The 17,088-nt window shown below is 34.2% G+C and overlaps 1 protein-coding gene across 6 annotated transcripts in view; it reads right to left on the bottom strand.

Annotated features, from left to right (window-relative positions):
• garz (Sec7 domain-containing protein garz) overlaps positions 1-16,851 on the bottom strand; it is a 91,423-nt gene extending 74,572 nt beyond the window's left edge. For all 6 annotated transcript variants that reach the window (XM_069849348.1, XM_069849352.1, XM_069849351.1 and 3 more), the window contains exons 1-6: positions 16,577-16,851; positions 12,208-12,307; positions 12,015-12,113; positions 10,281-10,399; positions 6,348-6,456; positions 3,439-3,545 (exon numbers count right to left, since the gene is read on the bottom strand). In XM_069849348.1, coding sequence (XP_069705449.1) covers positions 3,439-3,545; positions 6,348-6,456; positions 10,281-10,399; positions 12,015-12,113; positions 12,208-12,307; positions 16,577-16,678 — 636 coding nt within the window. In that variant the 5' untranslated portion in view covers positions 16,679-16,851. The remainder of the gene's footprint in view (positions 1-3,438; positions 3,546-6,347; positions 6,457-10,280; positions 10,400-12,014; positions 12,114-12,207; positions 12,308-16,576) is intronic.
• Between the last annotated feature and the right edge of the window lie 237 nt (positions 16,852-17,088).

Genomic DNA, 17,088 nt, shown 5'->3' with positions numbered 1-17,088 from the left:
ATTTGACTATAATTATGTGTGTGTATTCCGCCTTTGCTTATCATACAATTAAATTAATAAATTAATTAGTCATATTTTTCATTAACGTTTTCGGTACGTAAATTGTACCATCTTCAGATGTATGTATATGATGCTAATTGTTAACCAAGCCTATGGGTACATGTATCGTAGACTTAAATGATCAGTGTTTTTGTGCATACTGTGCTATGTCGGTGAAGTGTTGCCATGGTTACATGAATGATTACCTTAACTCTTATATACTATTTGCTGGGACAACACGTTATCAAAATTAAATTAGAATGTTTCAGTTAATATTTAAAACACTATTTAAAAAACACTGTTTAAAACTGTTTAAAAAGCACATAGTTTGTACATCACTTTAAATATATGAAGTATGTGATCACTTATTGTGTGGTGTTTGCAGATGTGAAGTTAAATGAGGCAGTTGTGGTGATCTTGTTATTTAGCGTTGAGCTGGACGCAGTATCGTTAACATGGCTATGTTTGCTAAAAGTGATGTTGAGACACTTCTATAATAGTTGATGGCATTACTGTGATTTGTACCCATAGATGTAATGTTATAACAGAATGAAGGTTGTCAAGTCCATGGATTTAGTATCGCCTGGCGTGTCTGTAACAATATGATTAAGTATTAGTCTATGAATTTGAAATTGGGAATGTTTGTAATTGAAAATTTGGAAATTCCTTTAACTGGTATTGGTTATGGTTAACTGCTAGGGGTAATGCCTATTATGTAAGAAAAGTAACTTACAGTTTTAACGTGTATTGGTCTGCTCATGCTTGATGCTAGGCTGATACTAAAGCGGTGGGCTTGCTCACAGTATTTTTTTTTTTTAAGTTATGTTGTCTGTTACAGGAAGTAGAGGGGGGATCGGTGAAATCTGTGTGATTGTTTGGGCGGGAATAGTTTGAATAAATTGAAGAGTGGATTATTTATGTTAGCTATTTGTTCATTTAGTAGGGGTTTTCCTGAGTTGTGTTCTTTTATAATAGTGTTTTTAAATAGTGTTTTAAATATTAACTGAAACATTCTAATTTAATTTTGATAACGTGTTGTACCAGCAAATAGTATATAAGAGTTAAGGTACTCATTCATGTAACCATGGCAACACTTCACCGACATAGCACAGTATGCACAAAAACACTGATCATTTAAGTCTACGATACATGTACCCATAGGCTTGGTTAACAATTAGCATCATATACATACATCTGAAGATGGTACAATTTACGTACCGAAAACGTTAATGAAAAATATGACTAATTAATTTATTCATTTAATTGTATGATAAGCAAAGGCGGAATACACACACATAATTATAGTCAAATAGTCATGAAGATTTAACTGAAAAGTTATATAAATTGATCCTAAAAGAGGAATGTTTCAAATGTATCTAGTGTTTTATATATTTATTTTCGGTTCTCGTAAGTCTGGTCAAGTCTTGTTTATGCTGCAGACGAGACCTTCAGTACTAAATACGAATGGTTGTTTCCGATCTCTAGTAACGAAATTCACTTTAGGTCTTACCTAGGAAAAGCCGCATCTGCACTACTTGTCGTGCTCTATTTGATGTCCCTTCATCCTGGCTACAGCTCTGAACCTCAATTTCCACTGCAGAAGACTTTAACGAAGCACAGTCTCGGGATATGGCGAGTCCTCGGGATCACATTTCCCCCTTTCATTTGATTACCTGGTTGGGTTTTTCCGAGGTTTTCTCCAACCAAAAGGCAAATGCCGGGTAATCTTTTGGCGAATCCTCGGACCTCACCTCATCATTGTAGAAAATTACTACACTGTAAAACTGTAAAAATTGTAATTGTAATATTGTAAAATTTTGACTTGTTCCACATCTTAAAGCTTCATTGCTCATGTAAGATCTATGGAAGAAAATAAATGAATGAATGAATGAATGAATGAATGAATGAATGAATGAATGAACAGCCATGTCCATCTGTTCCCACTTCTCCTTACAAGCTTTCCATAGGCCTTCTACAGTACGAGGATCCTATTTTCCAATGCTCTTTTCAGAAGTCCAAAGGCACAATAATCCATGCGCAATGCATTCGGTGATTTCACTGGAATGCCACTGAAGGGTATAGCGTGTATTCCTGTTTCTTGTTCCATTCTCTCCAAGAATGAGAGGGTTGAACCAGAAGTATGACTTGACGCCTTATCTTGATGCACCCACACTTTGTTTGAGTCTGTACCATTCAGAATCGGGATCTCAGTGTAGTAAACTGGGGTCAGGACTTCAGTTTGATAGTACAGGAGTTGAAGTTGACCTTGGCCTTTTCAGCAACACAGCAAATAGGTAACTTCCCATTATAACAGTATCCAGCGATAATCATAAACCCCTTGGAAAAAGTTTCCTTACCTTCTAAGTACCATTTTTTTAATTTTTTTTTCATCTCTTGTAGGTAATAAATCCTGTGGGGTTTGTTGCAGTCACTGAGATAGACATACGCTTCGTCTAAAGTGACCACAAATTTCCATCTTTCTCCTGCCAGGTGCTTTTCATACAATTTCCTACTGTGTGTGTGTTGTTCTGCAATGTGATGATCCAATAATTTGTGTACTCTGCTTTTGTGATGTTTCTCCAAGTTCAAATCCCGGCTGATGATAGTGTTAACAGTTTTTAAAGACGTCCCCAACCTACTTTTGTGTGGCTGGATTGCTCATGACCTCTGGAGTAAGGCTGGTTGCAGGTCGTGGGTTCGCTTGGTTTTTGCATGTCGGAATTAATCCCATGCAGACCTCTCCTGTTTTATTCAACACGCAGTTCATCCCTTTCTTTAACACTGTGAAATTTCGCTTCTTGCATGCTTCAATAATAGCAGAATAGCTAGTTTGCATCAGGAAGGGCCTAATGTAGTCTTCCCATACGGTGTAATTTGCTTCGGCATTATTGCAGCTGGACACTTGTGAATACTACACAGACTGAAACGCATCTGGGTTCGTCACCTCCTGGAACACTGACCTTGGCACACACCATGCAGCACTATAAAAGCATCCGAAATTCGTTACCAGATATCAGAAACAACCCTCCGTAGTATTTTGGAAAATCTGTATTTAGTCCTGCCCAGAAATATACAAGCAAGAAAACAGAGCACATTCTGGGAACATAAGGAAACCAACAAGCATATTTTTATGTTACTTATTTCACTGTTAAATACAGACATTATGAATATCCCTTATGTAGGCCTACTATTTTTGTATACGGTATACAAAATAAAAGGCACAGAACATAAATGTTCTTTTAACTGATTGTGCCAAAATATTTATCTTCAATATCTTAAAATTTCATTGCCATATTATCACAATACATTCATTATTATTTTGTATAATAAGAAAGCTGGAATTAATAGTCTTGAGATAAAAATCTTATCTCTCTTATACTGCAAGATTATTATATTTACCTTAATGTTAACTGGAATCCTCAAATCCTCGCAGAATTGAGGTAACCTCGAAAACAGAAGTTGAACCATATCTTTGAGACAATGTTCTGCAGACCGGCGAAGAAGTTCTACATAATACAATAAAAAAAAATATATATTACGAAAATTAGTACCATGTCTCACAATGACACAATTCAGATATCACTGAAGAAAGATGCAACAAAGAGTTTTTTTTTTTTTAACTAAACAAAGAGATGGCAGTGTTACAATTGAAAAAAGTCTCGATGATACTGATTAGTGCTTATAGGCTCAATATTTTATCACAAAATATAGGCAGATATTCTTTGCCATTATTTGGTACAAAATGGCCAATTGCAAAACTTGATAACTGAAAAAACTAAATTTTACAGGACACACAAAAAACTGAATGGAGACAAATAGGTTATAGGTGCAACCATCACACTTTGACACACTACAATGAAGAGAAATAATGCAATTTTACTAAGATAACTTTAACATCGTGTAGAGGCCTGCTTTATGTTAACGAATCCCCCAAAATCTCAATTTTGCAAATTTTGCAGTTAGCAAGTTTTGCAAAAACAGTCCTCAATTATTTTACACATGTGTTGTAGGCCTAATCTATGTTTTGCGACCAAAATAATAAGCCATAATTTGTGACTACTGAGATCACATCTCACTTTTACCTGGTGAGAGAACTTAAAGACAAGGTCTACGAAACAAAGCAATACACACTGCAGGATCTGGAAAACAATATCTTATCATCAGACTATTACCGGTACTGCAGTATGTGTGCCAGAATTTTATGAAGAGGTATGAGGTAAGCATTCAACAAGATGGCAGACATTTCAAATACGATACCTACCTAGTACTTGCAGCCTAATAGTGAGTGCAATATTCAATTAAATCAGATTGCTCTGATGATAGTCACTATTTGACGACTCATTTTCTTACTGCTGATTTCTTGCTTACTAGTATTCTTAATTATGTGTATTTAATGACAGAAGAGTCAATTATCAATGTAACTTTTAACTCTTTGTTATTTTTTTCATATATTTATTATGCTTTGGCTTTGTGTAGGATTTCAATATAGTTGTGAGGTAATTCTTATTTGTAATATATTCTATTATATCTTCTTTTTCTTGATGTAGGCCTAAAGACCTGTTAGTTCCAGGGAGTCGCTCCATCTTCTTTTAGGACGATGGGACTCCTCTTGCCGACTGGTATGCTGTCTCTTACTATTCGAGTCATACGATCTTCAGACATCCTTGATATGTGTGCTGCCCATTGTGATCTTCGTGTTTCTACCCACTCACCTATTTCTTGTATTTGGCATTAATTTATTATATATTACGTGTATATATATATATATATATATATATATATATATATATAGTAGCGTGCAAATTAATCTGAACAACACTCAAACGGGATAAAAAAAAGGATCTAAGACATACCTCAGTAATCTATGTGGCCTCTCTTGTTCCTAATAACAGCTCTGAGACGATTTGGCATGGATTCCACTAATTTCCCACAAATATTCTTCATTTCTTCATTGCGCAACCATACACCAATGAGGGCAGAAATCATCTTCTCCTTTGTAGAACAATCAATTTTTTGCATTCTTCTTTTGCAAATTGACCACAAGTTCTCAATGGGGTTGATGTCGGGTGAGTTGCCTGGCCAGGGGAGTACCTGAATATTTTTCTTGTTGAAGAATTCTGTAGTTTTTCGAGACGTATGGCATGGTGCCAGGTCTTGTTGGAACACACCTCTGCCATCCGGAAATGATTTTTGCAGCTGGGGTACGATTCTGGTTTCCAATAAGTGAATATATTTGTCAGAATTCATCATTCCCTTGATAGGTATTAATGCTCCAGGCCCTTCATGTGTAAAACAACCCCAAAACATTACTTTAGGGGGGTATTTGGGTGCTTGTTGGAGATGAGCTGCTGTTACTTTTTCGGATCCTTTCCATACGTAAGAAACACGGTGGCTGTGGACCTCGAAATGAGACTCATTGGAAAAAAGTACATTCTTCCAGTCATTCACTGTCCAGTGTTGATGTAATTTTGCCCACATTAAGCGTTTTTTGCACATAACAGGGGTTAGCAGTTGCTTCTTAATAGGCTTATGAGCCCTTCGTCCAGCTTCCAAAAGCCTACGCCGCACTGTTGTGATGTGAATATTCGCCCCAGTGGTAGCCATTAATTCGCGGGTTAAGTCGACAGCAGTTAGTCTAGGATTTAATTTATTTTCCCTGGCAATTAAACGATCATCAGCAGGTGAAGTCTTCCTTTTCCGGCCACAGTTTCCTTTTTTCTGGGATGTGATGGATCCAGTCTCCCTGTATCATTTTATGATCGAATTAACAGTAGCCAAACCGATGTGACATTCTGCAGCAATTTGCCTCTGTGTCATAGAAGAATGCTGTGCTAATGTTATAATTTTAGACCGTTTTCGTGGAGTTCTATCCATTTGTGAAGACGACAGAATGTACACGGGATTGCAGTATTAAGTCTTCAACACAACTGAAATGCTTATAAGTACAAAACGACAAGCAAAATGTCACATATTATAAAAAAATAATAACGACAGACCTTCAACAATGGAATTACACGTACTACAGATGTCAATTAAAGCGGTATGAGCAGCTGTGAGGCCAACAATGACAGAAAATGTAAAAAATGTCGTGTTTGGATTAATTTGCACGCTACTGTGTATATGTATATAATTATATAAATACGTAATTAAGTCAAAACAAAAACATAAAATGCAAAACTTATTCTACTACAACAACACAAGTTTTTTAATGTTCAGTGACTTCATTAAAAAAAAAAAAACTATTCATTGTAAGAGAAAAACTGATGTGCATATAAAATGAAAAGTAAAATGTTCTTGACGAGACTCACCTGTAAGTCTAGATTCAAAACAGATTCTAAAGCAGCTCAGCATGATTTCACATACACTTTCATTAGTCAGCATGGTTCCTTCAGGTGACAACATTAATGTTCTCAAAACCTGTAATTAATAAATATAATAACATGTCACTTAGGATGCTATCCTCATGATGCGTTCCAAGGCTATAACAATGCAGAAAGGCATTAAAGAAAAATGGAAGGAATGGAAAGATCGAAATAAATTTTGATAACAATGATAAAGATATAAGAACGTATTCAGAAAATTTTAAATGATATACTTTTAATGAGGTAATTCAAAATATTTGAGAAAAGGCAAACACTTCGTTGACTTCACTTTAATTAGGTATAGCAATTATTCATTTCATACTTATTTTAAAATACTATTGTTCTTAAAAATTAACACTAGTAATGAATTTACACCTAAATTCTTTGGTAGGTGGGAAAAGGCACATAAGTAAAAAAAAGTCGATTTTTCTGTTGTACCTAATCATACAAGTCAAATATTTTTTCTAATGTTTGAAATAATAAAATTTCTTGTATTTTAAATTGAAAAAGGTCTTACTTTAACCAACATAGATAAATTTCATTATTATACTTATATTCAGTTAAGAGTAAATTAAAAAAAGTCTCTCCTGAAAATTCTTTTCAAAGAATTATAAATGATAAAAAATAAACACTGATAATGAATTTATACCTAAACCATAAAATATAAAATTAATATAAGATGCTGTTATATATAATTTCTCAATATACACTATGCATTACGTAATAAACCTAACATATTACGTAATTTTGCGACTTTATGAGTAAAACCTGATAAGCTATAGATACAATAAAGTATGGTATTTCTAGTCTCTAAGTAGGTATATGGTGTATGCAAATATTTACTAAAAACAATCACTGATATTTACATTTTGCTCTGTCTCCTAAATGGTTAATTTCACGTGAATCTGTCCCAAGTAAACTACATAAATTATCCTAAAGTTACAAAGTTCGGTAAGCAGTAATTTTAAATCTGAAGAATATTTTTGTATTTATATTACTGAAGTAAATATTTCTGAAAAACAAATGTGTCTATATGTTATTTTATCTGTCACGACTTAAGCGAGAAAAATAAAGACCAATTGTTAAGAAATAACGACCATTTTGCATTACAATCTAAATTTCACTCCAACTATCTAGGTGGATTAAAAGTCACTTTCCTCTATATACATTCTTAAATTTCATACTTGTACACATAAAATACAGATGTCATAACTTGAATGAAGGAAGAGCTGGTGTAATAAGTGATGGGTTGACAACCATGTTCGTGCATCAGCTGTTTTTCTGATGTCATGTCTTGTTATTATTGTTTTGTGTTTATTGTGTTGGGTTGTGTCTGTACGTAATAACTGCTAGTTTCTTGCATTTGAAATGAAGTTGATCCTGACTTTTGGAAAACAATTCTATGGACTGATGAAGCCTCATTTAAGCTGAACAGCAAAATGAACCAACACAATTGTGTTTATAGCTCGCACAAGGAACGATTACCTAAAAGCAATGGTGGCGTTGCTGTCTGTTTTGACGTGCGTATGTAGGCACACTGAGGGGGCGAGAGGTACATATCAAATATATATGCACAAAATTATCAAAAGTTATATATTTATTAAAGAAATTAGTGACTTGTGTTTCTCAAAATTATTTAAGATGTGCCTACTTTTCGTTCTTTCAGTCGATAATTAGCTATGCCTTAATTTTCTGGGAAAATGGTAGCAAAATTGGGAGCTCTTGATTTTGCAAAAGAAAGCCATTAGTATTCTATGTCAATCAAACTATCTTGAACACTGTCGACCTCTTTTCAAACAATCACAGATATTAACTGTCATAAATTTATATATATATATATATATATATATATATATATATATATATATATATATATATATATATACGACATAGTCCCTTACACTCGACAAAATATAGACAATTACTCATTAATAGCCAATATACATGATCATGAAATTAGAAATAGTGAACAAATTAATATTCCATACTGTAGATTACATAAAACTAGTACAAATTTTTCTGTCATGGGGATGAAATTATATAATAAGCTTCCCAGTCAATATTATAAGTTACCAACCAATAGTTTCAAAGCTAGATTTCATAATTGGCTTTTAATTAATCCTTTCTACTCTGTAGATGAGTTTCTTAACATAAATTCACGCGAAATTGTTGTTTAATAAATAAAGTTATTTAGATTAGTTACAATTATTATTCTGTTGCTGAGTTTTTCAACACAAATTTGTATGAAATTGTATTTTAATAAATAAGTTTAATTGCAATTTAGTTAGTTTTCTTCAATTTAAAAGTTTCAAATTATTTCATGTTTTCATTGTATTACTTAAATTTTACCGTTTCTATTATTAGTGTTTTTAAAAATGTATTTATATGTTTTATCAATGTATTCTGACGAAGCCTAAAACTGTATGTCTAATGGCCAAATAAATTGAATTGAATTGATGGAAGTACTGTCTCTCCAAGAAGATGAACAAATGAGGACATTGCTGTGAAAATAAAGAACGTAGCAAGAGAAAAATTCGAAGGTAATTAAACGTGCAACATATGTTTATGAATGAAATAATAATACCGTGCGATACAAGACATGTATTCATATGCAATGGAACAAACAAAAGTCGTAATGTAACTATCACAACGCAAGACTGCTTCTATCGATGTCATTTCTCTTCCGACTGTACTCTTTAATATCTCGTGATCTTTCCTGTCGCCCACTCTTCCTTATCGCAGTGTTTCATTCGCATTCCTTCCATCAGTATTCCCTGCTTGCGAGACTTATACTGGGCCAGTGAAAATCCACATGAAATTATCTCAAAAGAATTAAACACTGCTGGTGTAACTTTCTAGGATGGCATTTGGACTGAAGGTGTCATAGGGCCATTCTTTTTAGAAGGAATGGTTACCAGCGACCTGTATCTTCAGATCTTAGAAGAGGTGATTATTCTTGAACTTGAAAACAGCCCTCGTTTTGTCAAAATGCAGTTAATATGCCAACAGGATAGAGCACCAATTCATTTTGATGTAGGAGTGAGGAACTTCTTGAATCAGCAATTCCATGAATGGACTGGCCATCATGGCACAACAGAATGGCCACCCAAATCATGCAACCTGACACCATGTGATTTTTCACTTGGAGTATCCTGAAAAATGAAGGTTTTGCTCAGAAACCGCAGGATCTGCACCAGTTGCGACAGATGATCGGACAGTCATTCGTGAAAATTGATGAAAATCGTGAGTTATGTTCTGCCATCTGTAAAACAGTGTCCAAAGGTTGTGAATCGTGTATAGAGGGATTAAAGCCTCCATTTTAAAAAAAATCTCTGAAGGAATGTGTAGTCAAATGTAAACTGAATGTAATTAAATGTAAGGAAGTGTTTGGGGAAAGTGACTTTTAACCCACCATTGTACGTAGTCTATGAATAATACATTCAAAAAACTCACCAGGAACATTATTGTTAAATCTGACATTGGTATGCACCTTCTTTTATAAAATTCCTTAATTGTTTATTGTTATATTTTATTTGAAAACATCGTCTTAATATTTATAATTTTTCTAAGTTGTTTACAACAACAGACATATTTCAGAAGAATAATATTTTCATAAAATTCATATTACAGACTCAGAAACAAAATATGAACCTCCTGAATTTTCCAAGTTCTAGTTACAACAGTGCTTACTGACCATGCGCAGTATGTTATAACTGGAACTTGGAAAATTCAGATGGTCCAAATTTTTTTGTTTCTGGGTCTGTACATAATGAAGAAGTTTACAATACAAATTGCTAATAAAGAAATGCACGCACACACGTATATATAAAACAAATAACATGTAAAAATTAAGAACGTGTATCACCATAATAAACACACCTGTAAAATTTTCATAAGTACAACACCATCACTGGCCTGGTCAGTGCCTACAAATCTGGCATGTGTAACAGCATCTGCAATGTTCTCCACTGTGGCTGGTACCGATTTACCTGCAGGATCTGATGTGAAAAATAAATTCAGAAAATATTGAATTAATATTTCAATATTAAATCTCAAATACTCAGACTGCAAGTCTTATAAGAAAACATAACAGTTACAGACAATACATAATTTGTACAATTTGAAAATATTCTAATTGAAACTGTATTAAAAATAAATCTAATATCTCCTTTTCTATCATACATAGGATTTATATAGTGAAATACTGGAAGAATAGAATGTAGAAATTTCTCATTGCAGCGATCCAGCTATTGGCTGAGCTGCTGAGAGACTCCACTTATGTAAATTTAATTTAAATAATTATGTTTTAAATACCGACGTTCGCAACTGTCGAAGTTATATCAGCGTCGCTCTTGTGTCAGAATTTTGTCCTGCAGGACAGAGAGAGAGAAAGAGAGAGAGTGGGAGGAGGGGTGGTCTGTGTGTATGTGTGCACGCACACTTGCGGTTGCGCGCAACCATCACATAATAGGCCTAGTGACCTGTTATGGTCTCCTGCCATCTTCGGACTGGAATTACTAAATATAGCAGTGAAAACATCACTTACTCACCCAATTAAGAAGGGAGATGCTTAAACTGTCTGCCTTCTTGTTGCACCAGACCTACTTAACAAGTAACACATCACTTGCTGCAGTTCCTGTTGAGCAGTGGCGGAAATGTTTGCTTGGATATTTTTTTTTTTTCATTTGTTGCAACCCAGTAGATTATTTTTGTACATTTCGTCTTTTAGAGTTTTCCCAAAGACAAGTCACAAAGGTTTAGGTTGGGGGGGATCGAGATGGTTATATATTCCTACTGATAATTCTATCTTCAAATACGTATGAAATTTGTCCCTGGAATAATCGATTGTATGTGCTGTCACAGATAATTGTTGGAGAGAGGGCGTGATTTTGCATTTTCCTTTCACTTTTATCTCTCGAAAACTCAAGAAAAATAAACTGTAAAAAAAATAATCCACATATCCCGGAAGAAATGAAAATAGCATCTGTAAAACATCACCTCCACTTTTCAAGGAGTCCTGCAATGAGTGATATGTCATTTCCTAACAAAGTGCGACAAATGTTTGGAACAAGAACATAGACAGTTTCAGTATCTCCTTTAATTTGGATGAATAAACAAAGTTTTAACTGCTCATATTTAGTAATATTTTACATTAATACTTTATGGTGTGTCAAATTATCGATACTGCACAGCATATCAATAATATCAAGTTGTCTGCGTAAGTGAAGTCTGCAAGCAGCTTGGGTAATAGCCAGGTAGCTGTGTTGTGGTTTATCTATGTTACATTCACACATTATAATTTTTAAGGGGAAAAGAGTTGAAAAGATGCTGCATTTTAATTTCATATTGCCCAAAATTAATTTATTTCCAAAAAAATAATTGATAAGGGATTTTAATAAGAAGTTTAGGAAATAAATATTTCTGTTTTCATTTCCACAATAACGTTTTAATTTAAAGTATTTCTATTAAATAACTGGTAACATTCTGAAACATAATATAGGCCTACTTCTTAAAAAAAAAAAAATCCCAAGTTACTCCTGTATACATTGTGAGAAGAAAAATGTAGTTCTATGTCCGAATGTCTTCTACGACTATAATAAGTAGGATTCTTACCAATTAATCCATATGACAAGAATTTGTTTACTGCAGACAGCGCCAAGCTCGTCACAGGTCCTGTTGTCTCTTCTGACCGAATCACTTCTAGGAAAGGCCCTGTAATGCAACAAACATAAATCATTTAAGTAAGTATTATAATTCTTACATTCATTTAACACAATTTAATGTAAGATGAGTAAGATGAGCATACCAAGAAAACTATTTGGATCCATCTCACGAAGATCTCCAATCTGGTTTAGGATGTCTTTCAAATCAGTGAAACTCCTAATGAGAGAGTCCTGTTCTTCATCCTGTAACAAAGTTAAGGAAACGTTTATTATGTGTCTTACAAAATTAGAGTGAGTAAATTTATTATTACATGTGTTTTTAAATCTTAACAGTGAATGCGATAAGAAAGAGACTTATGGGTATTCCAGTGCCCTGAAATTTAACATGGTGAAATACCCAAAAGTCTATTTCTGAACGGAAAAATTGTTGTTATTATTATTATTTTTATTTTTATTATTATTATTATTATTATTATTATTATTATTATTATTATTATTATTATTATTATTATTATTAACGTTTATTCAAACAAAATAAGAATGTTTACAATGGCAGTAACATAAAACAAAGAAGACAATCCAAATACATTAAAAATTTTTAATTTGTATATTATTAAACAAAGCTTAAGATCTATATTAATATTATTAATCTAAATAACTAGGCTAAAAGAGAAAGGGCATTAATAATGTAAACAAGAAATAAAATAATAAATTAGGCCTATTATACAAAGGCTGTAATCGACACATCTGGTACTGTAACTTATTAATAATAAATTTCGTTAGACAAAACATGTGTATTGAATTTCGATAGCATCTGGCAATCCCTGATGTCACTGGGTAGATAATTCCAAAGACGAGGTAATGACACTGTATACGAGGATGTGATGAAGGAGAGAAAAAAAATGCTTGATTGTGATTCCGTACTGTTGTGAGAAACTGAAAAGATGCTGCTAGGTAAGTAGGAATAGAGATATGCAAGAGTTTAAATAGCAGTGTCAATGAATGTATGATTCTTCATTCCTTCAGGTGAACCCATGATAAAAACTCGAAGGGTGGTGTTACATGATCAAATTTGCGTGTACTGCAGATGAATCTCATACACATATTAAGAGCAAGCTTCAATCTCTCTGCTAGGTTATGGGCTACATTTATCAGCAAGGAATCGCAATAATCAAAATGGAGCATCACAAGCATCTGAAAAAGAATATTTTTTAATAATGTAGTTCTGAAGAACACTCTATCTCTTAACACATCTTTGGAGCACACATTTCTACAAAGCCAGGCTTTTGAGAACCATGCAAGTAAGAATTCAACATCTGTTTAGTGCACTAGACATATAAGTAGGGATGTTTTGTTAATGCTAGAACTGTCGCAGTGATCATTTTGACTGCTATCGATTCTCAATAGGCTACTGTGAGGGTATTATCATCATAGATTGTTGGAGATTCATGATTCTTCCTAAATTTACTCATATTTCAAACATACGAAAAATCACCACTCCATTGTTATTTTTGTAGTAAGTTATTTAATGACGCTGTATCAATTACTAGGTTATTTAGAGTCAATGGAGTTCGTGATGGAGAGATGGTATATGGTGAGATAAGGCCGAGAATTCGCTGTAGATTACTTAACATTCGCCTTATGGTTGAGAAAACCTCGGAAAAACCCAGTCTCAATTATTATTATTATTATTATTATTATTATTATTATTATTATTATTAGTTTGTTAGATATAATATACAGAATGTTCCTATATAGACCAGTCTCAGGTAGTCTTTGTTTCCATCAGTTTATTTTCGGACTTTTGGAGGTAGAAAATGGAGCATAATGTTCAGTTTGCACGAGAGTCATTTCATACATCATGGCAATTATATACCGTGTCTCGCTTAGAGGGATCGAGTAATAAATGCTCACCACTTAAAATCACAAAGATATCGTTGTGATTTACATCTGACAAGATGGAGAAACTGTCCAAATTTATGCAACAAAGTTTGAAAACAGCTGCATGCGTAACTTTCGTTTGTTTGTTGCTAGGGCACTAAATCAAGCCTAGAGCCATTTTGTAGAAAAACACTCTATGGTAAACACCATGTGGACACCACAACAGAAAGTTCAGTGCGTGCTATGACTTGCAGAAGGAAAATGTGTTACATGAATCATTGGACCATTCTTCTTCGTAGAGGCTAGTCACACAAAATGTGTATCTGGACATGTTGCGAACTTTATTTTTGACCAACTTCCCCCAGAATCGGTTTTTCAGCAGAATGGGCCCCATCAATTATCATCAATGGGTGCGTGAGTTCTTGGATGAAAAATTCCCCAATAAATGGATCGGAAGACGAGGACCCCTTGCCTGACTACCCAGGTCATCTGATCTGACCCCTTGGACTTTTTTTCTGGGACTTTGTGAAGGATGCTGTGTACCAAAGAGGCAGAACTAACACTTTGGAGGAACTGAGACAACGCATCACAAATGCAGCTGCGCTAGTGACTCCATAAATGCTGCAGAACACTTGGCAGGAGGTTGAATACCATTTAGATGTCTGCAGAGCAACTTAAGGCGCACACATCGAGTTGCACTTCTAGCAAGCAAGATTTTGAGTAAAAATGCGTGTTTTTGAGAGACGTCTAGTAGGAATCTGTTGAATCTTCTGCTGTCAAAAATATCTGAAAGTTAGAATTCATAAAACACTTTATGGTTTGTATTACAAAGTGTAGGCCCTAATGCATAACAAATACTGTGTACGGTACTGAAAGAGGAAACAAAACTGTATTAGAAATGTAACTCTGTTTTGAGTATCTGCCTCAAGTTCTAAAGAAAGATCATAAAACAATTTTGTAGGTTGTCCTTAAAAGTAAGAGATGTTATTCATAAATGCGATAATGAAAATTTAGTTTATCTGTGTAGGCCTATTTCAGAAAGACATGCATGCTTTTTACACCGTTTGTTGTGATTAGCTATATTAGCAAGTGCATGACGCAATATAGTGATTTGGTTGTAGGCTATTTCACTGGTTAATTTTGGAAAAAGAGCCAGAATGGCAAGCAGTGGAAAAAATGTGCTATTTTTAATAGAAGTAAATACCATTATTATTATCATCATCATTATTATTATTATTATTATTATTATTATTATTATTATTATTATTATTGACGATTCCGTACTGTTCCTTGAAAATATAGCCCATGAAGATGCACAGTTACTGGTAGGCCTACCAATTTTTGAACGGCATAATGTTGCTGAAATATATCACTAAGAGCAGTTGTTCCGCTGGGTAGCTATAATTAATTGTTAAAACTAGTGTACATAAGCCTATTACTTTTGTCATACCTGCACATAATCCAGCTGTGGAAAGAATATTTCCAGTGTTAAATATTCAGTGGACGAATGGACAGAATGAGTTATTGTCTTAACAGTTTTATAAAACATGAAAGATGTACCATGTCCACATGATGGAATGCATGTAAGTAAGACAGATTTCTTGAAGAATGTTGAAGACAGAAATATGTATAATAAGTGTAATAAATACAACTTACTCTGGATTTCCCCACTTTTCTCATTCTAAAATATGATAATATAACAGTGAACTGTTAAGTGATTTTCTGAATGCCCTTCGTGAGAATTGTTAATATGTTTTAAGTACCGGTATCTAGGTTATAAAGAAATTGTGTATAGTTGCAACACTTAAAGCGTTTCATCACTCAGATAGCCTGCACTTCAATGCAGCTATAGTGCTTCATGATGAAAGAACATGATGTTCCTGATTAGAAGTCTTAGGGAAAGCTGGTTTCAAGCAATCACAGCTGAAAAATAATACTACGAAAATTCCTGCAATCTGTAAACAGACCTAGGTCTCCTTGTAAATACTCAGACTAATAGAATTCAGTATGTGTACCTATAAATGAAACAAACTGAATGAAGCTCAATGAATGAGGTAGCCTATAGTTCTTACTGACGTGGTTCAATATTTTGGTACCGATACCGTCAGTGTTGTAATTGAAAAAAAATAGTGGAACTCTGCTACTTCAGAAGCCCTCAAATTGCTTCATCAGTCGTTTCCTGTATTTATACTGGAACTGTGGAACCCTAATGTTATTTTTTACTAGAACTGCATTCCGGTGCGTTCCGGCCCCACTACAGCACTGGGTACCATACTACTACACAAAACTGTCCAACAATTGCTGTCAATAATGGTAAATACCTACAAAAATGGATTATTGAAGGGAATTTTATTGCCATAAATTGGAATTAGGAAATGTATCATTCTTTACAACACAAAATTCAGGGCAGTACAAGATAATAGCATTCCATAGTTCAGGATATATTGTAATTGGTTTAAACATGTGCAATACAGAAAATGTTACTTTAAAAGTTGACCAACAAGAATTGAAATGGAATAAGGGATGTCTTTGAACACAAAGAAATAAATCAATCAATCAATCAACAGCGATTCGTCACAATATGTTGCATTTCATTCTGGGACTTCATAAAAATTTAGTTTTTGAATTAACCTGATGAGAATGCGAAGACCACCGCGCTCCTCTCCTCATTGCGGTGAGGAGAATCGCCATCTCCCCCTGCACCACGTAGATACCATTGCCTGGGCACGTCATCTTCACTCCGTTGGTTAGCTCCGATGTACTCCTTCAACCTCACAGTCACACGAGCTGCACTGATTCTCTCAATTTTGTTCTAAAAATGTCAAATGTCACGCCATTCCGTCCAAAACAGATGCATTGATTGACAACACACAAAATATTTTTTATCCCACCTGTACAAACTACATCGATTTATATCGATATACTAAAATGAAAACGATTGAGTGTCGTGCTGGAACTAATCGAATTCCCAGTATCGACTCTCCAAAGTCGACATAGCTTGCAGATATATCACAGAGGGCAGCTGCGTGTGTAGGACAACCTTCGAGCATTAAAGTGAAATAGAGAGAGCGTTCGATACTACTCAACAGCTCTACTACTACCGTTGCTTACGAGATTACACATAATCTCATAAAATGTGTAAT

The sequence above is a fragment of the Periplaneta americana genome, chromosome 16, assembly GCF_040183065.1.
Source record: "Periplaneta americana isolate PAMFEO1 chromosome 16, P.americana_PAMFEO1_priV1, whole genome shotgun sequence".
Taxonomy (NCBI): Eukaryota; Metazoa; Arthropoda; class Insecta; order Blattodea; family Blattidae; genus Periplaneta; species Periplaneta americana.
This window is presented reverse-complemented; position numbering and strand designations above follow the sequence as displayed.